The following is an 8,273-nucleotide window of genomic DNA, read 5'->3' as shown; positions in this document are numbered from 1 at the left end:
ACAATGTTAATGCAAATAAGGATCCAGTTGCTAACATTTGGCTAAATAGCACTCATTACTAGCAGAATATCTATTCATATTAATAATGGCGACTTGAAAATGTTTGTGCGGACAAATAATTTGACTAACTGATCTCCATTAGAAACTTTCAGTGAACCTTTCGGGTACCTTTCAGGCTAGAACGTGGCTAGAATTCTTGTATGTTTATTCCAAGTAGAATCTTTTGAAGATATGTGTAGGACATGAATACCATAAACAATAAACATTATGAAACCTCTCATGACATTTTCAGACTAGGAGATAAAAGGACAGACCAATCAGTCAGGACAACTAAAACCCCAAAAGAGGCAATAATGGTAAGTTATTCCACTGCCGTATCTACAGTGCCAGTGTGAAGGGTATTCTGAAACTGGACATTTTTCCCCTAAATAAAAATCTGTTGTAATTAAAATGCCATTTCCTCTAGGTTCTTTTGGATACAAGTAGTTCTATGAGCGAAGAATGCTACTCAGCCACCAAAATGAGAAAGCTTGATGCTGTGAAACAGCTGTTTGATGCTTTTGCAAACAGAAGCATGGCGTATGACTTCCCACATCTGATCAGTCTTGTGACTTTTGGGACAGGAGTCAAAATTATGCACAGGTTTACAGAAAACCTGGAGAAGTTCAAGGTGAGCGATTTTTCAGATAGGGCCTCTTAAATAAGGTGTAAGAATATTATTATATTAGTCCAGTGGTTCTCAAATGGGGGTACGTGAAGGCACTCCAGGGGGTACGTGAGATTTAAAAATATACATATATTTAAAAAGTAGAATCCATGCAAAAATACTTTAAAAACAATTATTTAAATTAATATTTCAGGAAAATAGAAGTTATATTTCAGTAGGCTATTCAATTTTATTATCCTAAAAACCCAGAGTCCCCCCCATACCAGGATGGTTCAACCCAACCTGTCACATGCCACCCGCCATCACCTGTCAATCACTGTCAAAACTCAAACAATGGAGTCGTGGTTGAAGCGTAGCGGTGATTCTTGTGAAAACACGGAGGGACAAGGGGCAAAGAAGGCCAAACCAGAGCCGGCAAAATTCCGGCTGTATCTTGAAGAATATGTTTTATGGTTAGGGTGTACTTGGCTGAAAATTGGAAAAAAGGTTGAGAACCACTGCATTAGTCATCATCATCATCATCATCAAGGTGCATGGTTGTATCAGGGCGTTAATCATACGATTTGCATTCTTCTCTCAGGAACATGTTCACAGTCTTCAGGCAGATGGATGTACACCGCTATATGACGCATTAGCTAAAAGTGCTTCGGAGTTGAGCCAAATTAGAGCCAAATTTCCTGAGTGCCGTCTACGTGTCATTTGTTTAACAGATGGAAACGATGAAGGGTGAGTATTTCTTTAGGATTCTTCTGTATATTTGTTCGCAATATTGGGTCAGCTCTAAGATTTGAATTTAATTGGTTTCTCTTGATAGGTCAAACAGTACCGCTGTTCCTGTAGTGAACAAGTTGTTGAGTAACAGCATTGTGGTTGATGGCATCCTGGTAGGAGAGGTCGTTAACAATGCACTGCATGGGATCAGCAACATAACAGGCCTGTATTCTATATTGTCAAATAATTATTCTGAAATGGATTTCCTTCAAATTGTATCTAGTTTTTGCCGTGTCCACTATGCACTATTGCGGAGTCCACTATGCACTATTGCCGTGTACAGATACACTATTACCGTGTACACTATGCACTATTGCGGAGTCCACTATGCACTATTGCCGTGTACAGATACACTATTACCGTGTACACTATGCACTATTGCCGTGTACAGATACACTATTACCGTGTACACTATGCACTATTGCGGAGTCCACTATGCACTATTACCGTGTACACTATGCACTATTGCGGAGTCCACTATGCACTATTGCCGTGTCCACTATGCACTATTGCTGTGTATACTATGCACTATTACCGTGTACACTATGCACTATTGCTGTGTACACTATGCACTATTACCGTGTACACTATGCACCATTGTAGAACAACCATTTCCTTTCACTTGTAGGAGGATGCTGTTTTAAACCAGACTCAATCAAAACAGCTCTGAAGCTCTTTGAAATGGAAACAGTCCTGTCACTGGAAAGCAGGAAACTCAAGCCAAAATCTTCATCAGCTATCCAGACTGAGGTAAATAGCCTTTTTTTGCTATTGACATTATAGCATACAGTTGTGGTATGTCAGAAAGATGAAACGATATTCAAGCAGAGCTGCCATGATCATAGGATACCACGGAATCTGGAGAGCATGGACTTACGTTAAATAGCCTTAAACGTGTGACCATATGAAGTCTGGAACCATGTCATGTCTAAGTCCAAAGCCCTTTTTACAGGATGAGTTAACAAGAGTCTTTGCAACCCTCGGCTATGATGTGATGCCACAGGTGAACTTGCCCCCAGGAGTAGAGAGTAAAGTGGTGGTGACCGAGGAGTAAGATATTTATTTATTAATATTTCCGTCATTCTCCACAACTGTCTTTACTTTCTGTACAACCTTTGTGGTATTTGTATTACTTAAGTCAATTTGTAATCATAGTGCTCTGAAGAAAAAGATTCTGGAATCCAAAACGACACGCTTCATGGAGAAGGACCGACGCATCATGGAGGAGCTGAAAAGCCTGCACTGCGATCCCCATCCCTACTGTTCAGTCTTCCCCTCAGACACGGACTTCAGTAAGCCACGTTTAGATTCTTATCTTCCCCTCAGACAGACTTCAGTAAGCCACGTTTAGATTATTATCTTTCCCTCAGACAGACTTCAGTAAGCCACGTTTAGATTCTTATCTTCCCCTCAGACAGACTTCAGTAAGCCACGTTTAGATTCTTATCTTCCCCTCAGACAGACTTCAGTAAGCCACGTTTAGATTATTATCTTTCCCTCAGACAGACTTCAGTAAGCCACGTTTAGATTCTTATCTTCCCCTCAGACACGGACTTCAGTAAGCCACGTTTAGATTCTTATTAATTGGTGTTTTGGGCACTAGGCGAAATGTATATTGATTTTGTGACTTTGAAAACCCTCGCAGCGTTTTGGAAGATCCTGATGCAGGGCCCTCCTGACACTCCGTATGAGAACGGGGTTTTTGAACTCTACTGTCAGTTTGGTGACGCCTATCCAGTGAAACCACCTCTAGTGCGTTTCATCACACCCGTATCCTTCTGAAGTACAGATTTAAGCTATAACAATTCTACAACAACTATAAGCTATAACATTCTGCTATAGCAATGTAAGGAAATTGTTAACATGTATTTCTCGATCCCACCCCAACTCTCTCTCCTACTCCCTTCCTGTCAATCTCTTCACTGTCCTGTCCTATAAAGCCCAACAAATTTACTTTTAAAAAGTTTTCTTTCTCCTCTCCTCTTGAGTATAAGTTGTCTGTTTGACAGCGTTTGACAATTGTAGTTACGTACTATAGACCCTTTCAACAATAAAAACAAAAACAATGCTTGAACGTTCTATTTGGTTCCCAATCTACTTCCTCTGCATTAAGATAACATATGGAATGTTAAAACGGAAGCCAACTATGATGCTGATAATGGAATGTGGCCAACTATGATGCTGATAATGGAACTCTCTTGAAAGGGTCTGTAGGTTTTTAGATCTTACAAGGATACAAGGATACAAGGAAGTTTATTGTCACATGTATATAGTTACTGGAAGTAAGAAATGCAGTGAAATTATGTCTGGTGTCAGCCTATTTGTGCAGTAATGGGGGGGGGTAAAAAGTGCAGTAGAAGAGGGGTTTAGTAGATTAAGTGGCAAGGGCTGCTTAAGAAAGGTGGAGGAGGATTGGGATTGGGGGGGGGGGCACCAACAAGGAGTACCCAAGAGCAACAGGGGCAAGGAAAAATTCCCTTACCAAGGAAGAAACCTTGGGCAGATCCACGGCTCAAGGGGCTAACCCAACTGCCAGGGGTCTTGGTGTGTGTGTTGGGGGGATGACAGGGGAGATGGGATAGTGTGCTGTGTATGTGGGGAGAGGGCAGTGTGCAATGTGTGTGTTGGAGAAGCTTCCTCATGAGACAATGTGCTGTGTATTGGGGGGGGGGGGGGCAGTGTGCTGTAAGTATGTTGGGGATGTGTGTTGGAGAAGATCCTGAAGACAATGTGCTGTGTATGTAGGGGAGAGGGGGGAGCAGTGTACTGCAAGTATGGTGAAGGGACTTACTATTGCAAGCAGAGTACTGTATGTATGATGTATGTGAGTGATGACAGTGAAGATGTGTGTGTGGGCGGGAGGGGAGTGGAGCAGTGACTGTGTGTAGTGTGTGTGTGTGGGTAGGTGGGGGCGGTGTGCTGTAAGTATGTAGAGGATGTGTGTTGGAGAAGATCCTGAAGACAATGTGCTGTGTATGTAGGGGGGGGGGGGCAGTGCGCAGCAAGTATGTAGAGGAGGCTTACTGTAGCAAGCAGTGTGCTGTATGTATGTGAGGTGATGATAGTGATGATGTAAGTGTGTGTGTTTTTTTGTGTGTGTGTTGGGGATGGGGATGGGGGTGGGGGGGGGGGGGCAGAAAGGCTAGGCAATCAAGGATATGGGTAGATGGAGGAGAAATCAAAAAGAATAAATAAAAAGTTCTATGAAGATGTTCAAAAGTTGGAAAGTCGCGTGTGTGTGTGTGTTTTGACGTGTGATGAAATAAGAAAATAAATAAAAGGTCTGTAGCATAGGGGGATGAGGGATGTAAAAGTGCTAAAAGTCTTGTAGGTGTGTGTGTGTGGGGGGGGGGTCATGAGTGCTGAGGAGTGAATGAGTGCAAAGTCAGTATAGTGTGAGTTCAGAGTTCGAATGGCCTGGGGATAAAAACTTCTCCTGAGTCTCTCAGTTCTGGCTTTGTGACTACATAGGCATCTTCTTGATTTCAGCGGTAGGAATAATCCATTGTTAGGATGAGAAGAGTCCTTCAGAATCTTTTGGGGTCTTAGGAGTACTCTTCTGGAATAGATATCTTGTAGAGCAGGGAGTTGAGTTCTTATAGTACGTTCAGCTGAGCGCACTACTCTCTGCAGAGTACTACAATCTCTAACTGTGGAGTTCCCATACCAGGTGATGATGCTACCAGTTAGAACACTCTCAACCGCTGAAGTGTAGAAGGCCTTCATGATGGATGTAGAAACTTTGAATTTCCTTAGCTGACGAAGGAAGTAGAGTCGTTGTCTGGACTACTTCAGAACATATTGAGTGTTAACAGTCCATGTTAAGTCTTCAGTAGTGTGGACACCAAGGTATTTAAAACTTGTGACTCTCTCTACAGGTTGCCCGCTGATCATTAGTGGGGTGTAACTGTAGTTCTGCTGCTGCCTTCTGTAATCCACTACCATTTCCTTGGTTTTATTGATATTCAGTGTCAAGCTGTTAGATTGACACCACTGTGCCACCTCATCAACCTGATCCAAGTAGAGCTGTTCATTGTTGTTACTAATCAGGCCCAAGATCACTGTGTCATCTGCAAACTTGATGATGGAGGTATGACTACAGTTGGCTTTGCAGTCATGTGTGTAGATGTTGTACAGCAGTGGACTCAAAACACAGCCTTGGGGAGCACCAGTGCTGATGGCACCAGTGCTGATGGCAGATGTCAGATGTCAGACCCCCCACTCTAACCACTTGTGAACGGTTGGTGAGGAAGTCAAATATCCAGTGACACAGGATGGTGTTCAGTCCTAAGGCCTTCATCTTTGTGACCAAGGTGAGAGGTACTATCGTGTTGAATGCTGAACTAAAGTCAATGAACAGCATCCTCACATAATTCCCATTCCCCTCCTCCAGGTGAGTTAAGGTGGTGTGCATGAGGTTTGAGATGGCAGCCTCTGTAGACCTGTTGGCTCTGTAAGCAAATTGGAGGGGGTCGAAGGAGGCAGGGAGGGATGAGCAGATAATGTTTTTCACAAGCTTCTCAAAACACTTCATCACTGTAGACGTCAGGGCTACTGGGCGGTAGTCATTCAGACATGATGGACTTTTGTTTTTCGGTACTGGAACAATAACAGACTGCTTGAGGCAAGTAGGAACTGTCTCTTGAGCCAATGATGTGTTTAAGATATAAGTGAACACAGGAGCTAACTGAGCAGCGCAGGATTTCAAAACCCTGTTAGAAATTCCATCCGGTCCAGCAGCTTTTCTACAATTAACCCTCCTAAAGGCATTGCTCACATCGACCTCAGAGACACAGAAAGGTGCATCCTCATTTGCTTCACATGCTGCAGCTAGTGCAAGATAGTCTGTACTATATTACATGCATGGCTGACATGGTAGATGTCACAAGAGTATCCTTAACAACTTTAAAGGTGTACCACTGCAATGTGAACAATGTTGGACGAATCTGCCACAACATATTTGATCGTAACTACTCTGCTAATATCACCATGAGGGAGATCCTGAATGCAGTGTACGGCCTCCTCATAGCACCAGAGCCCGAAGATCCTTTAGACAGGTGAGTCCTCATAGCACCAGAGCCTGATGATCCTTTAGACAGGTGAGTCCTCATAGCCCCAGTGATCCTTTAGACAGGTGAGTCCTCATAGCCCCAGTGATCCTTTAGACAGGTGAGTACAGTTGGACACTCTGGTCGCATAGATTGCAGTAACGCGTTGTAGAGTAGAGCAGAGTACAGTATAGACCACCATCTATGTATTCACTTGGAAGACAGTACAGTATGTGTTGATTGTAATCCGTATTTGGTCAGTGGCGTCATTGTCCACATCTTTGTACAATTTAGTGGTATGAGCGATCTGAAATAAATGTAATGTCTTCATTGCTATTATTCCAGTGTCTTAGCAGAAGAGTTTATGTCCAGCCCTGACACGTACAAAGAAGAGGCCCAGAAAAACACAGAAGTCGCTGCCAAGACAACGATGTATGACATGGAAAAGGTACACCTCTTGGCCGTCTCCTGACCACATAGAAAAACGTTGTGTCCAGAATTTTTACAAACGTAACATGCAAAAACGTTCTCAGGAGAATGTGACTGCAATGGGACCAGGTTGATTTTATTACATCTTTTCTCTCCACAAACTACCATTTCACTCTTCACCTACTTCATGCGTGCAGCACATGGTCAAATTATTGTCCTGTAGCTCAAGCACCTTCCATTGATTTTACCTGTTGCTGTGACTAATTGTGTTGTCTTACATTGTGTGTTCCTGTTCTATTTACAATCGATGTGTCCTCCTGAGGGAAGACAATTTAACGTGCAGTCAAGGATTTTACGCGATTTTAAGCCCATACATTTTTTGTCATATTTAGCAATCAATGTAAACATGAACACAAACAAATGTGATTTCCTGCAAAATCCCTGACTGCACCTTTAGGTACTCCCTCTGCTGGGCACTTCAGTTTTGTATGGGCAAGCAACAGTGTGAATGTTTAACGTTTAACTGAATGTTTTTCAGAAACTGCTGGGTTCAGATGCTGAGCAGTCATTTGTGCCCCCTCACTTGATATGTCCGCTGACAAAGAAGATGTTTGTTGAGCCTGTAAAAACAACGTATGGCACTGCTTATGAACGACGAGCGATCGAAAATTACCTGAAGCAGTAAGTTGGATTTACACAATTAAGTCACTGGCACAGATAGGTTTATTCCTTTAAAGATACAATGAGATTGCTTGTGCTTTTCTTTGCTTGTTGTTTTGTATTAGGCAGATAAATGATGAGCATTTGTATTTCTAATAGAACCAAAACGGACCCAATCTCTGGCGCCGCTCTTGATGAAAACTGCCTGAAGCCAGATACAGACCTGAAACGCCTGGTGAAAAACTTTCGAGCTCGACAAATTCACATAACTCAGCACTTTTAACTTTTCTGTGAACAGTACTTTTTCTATCAACTATTTTTTTACTCTTTTATTTTGAATTGTAGGCTATTTGCCTGTGGTACACATGTAGAGCATTATAAATAGCCTAGCCTTTACTGTCAGAGTTTCTCAAATCTCTTATCAAGAAAAATGGCTTCTACCTGGGCCTGTTCCGCCTTTGCCTAATTGCAGCGTGATGGCCTTCTAGTGAAATACTTTTCCTGAGTTGTGAACCTACATCATCTTGTAGGCAGTTGAGTTCTGGAATCTTTACTCAAGTTTTGCAAATATCCTGGAATGTGATTTGCACAATAATGTTTTGTATGTTTAGGCCTGATGGATTCTGAAATGGAATTTATCAGTGGTTGAAATGAAGATAATTGTTTCATTTTTTTATTTAATTTCCTGATTTTGTGAC

The 8,273-nt window shown here is 42.3% G+C and overlaps 1 protein-coding gene and 2 long non-coding RNA genes across 3 annotated transcripts; all 3 read left to right on the top strand.

The window, feature by feature from the left end:
- The first annotated feature begins 286 nt into the window (after nucleotides 1-286).
- LOC143106480 (uncharacterized) lies at nucleotides 287-1,624 on the top strand. Its single transcript, XR_012983689.1, has 4 exons — nucleotides 287-356; nucleotides 467-670; nucleotides 1,248-1,393; nucleotides 1,482-1,624. It is a non-coding gene; the product is annotated as an uncharacterized LOC143106480 (long non-coding RNA).
- Nucleotides 1,625-2,070: 446 nt separating this feature from the next.
- Nucleotides 2,071-6,499, top strand: LOC143106446 (uncharacterized). Its single transcript, XM_076270716.1, has 5 exons — nucleotides 2,071-2,188; nucleotides 2,391-2,488; nucleotides 2,594-2,730; nucleotides 3,084-3,208; nucleotides 6,350-6,499. Exons 1-5 carry the CDS (start codon nucleotides 2,120-2,122, stop codon nucleotides 6,497-6,499), a joined length of 579 nt encoding a protein of 192 aa, XP_076126831.1. The 5' UTR covers nucleotides 2,071-2,119.
- Nucleotides 6,500-6,826: 327 nt separating this feature from the next.
- On the top strand, nucleotides 6,827-7,815 carry LOC143106340 (uncharacterized). The gene is made up of 3 exons (XR_012983661.1): nucleotides 6,827-6,934; nucleotides 7,454-7,596; nucleotides 7,735-7,815. It is a non-coding gene; the product is annotated as an uncharacterized LOC143106340 (long non-coding RNA).
- The last annotated feature ends 458 nt before the right edge of the window (nucleotides 7,816-8,273 follow it).

The sequence above is a fragment of the Alosa pseudoharengus genome, unplaced genomic scaffold (assembly GCF_046254945.1).
Source record: "Alosa pseudoharengus isolate Yale_2024_CS ecotype anadromous, Long Island Sound unplaced genomic scaffold, YU_APseudo_1.1 YU_APseudo_1.1_scf_6, whole genome shotgun sequence".
NCBI classification, from domain to species: Eukaryota; Metazoa; Chordata; class Actinopteri; order Clupeiformes; family Clupeidae; genus Alosa; species Alosa pseudoharengus.
The sequence above is the reverse complement of the archived record's forward strand: the minus strand, read 5'-3'. Positions and strand labels throughout refer to the sequence as shown.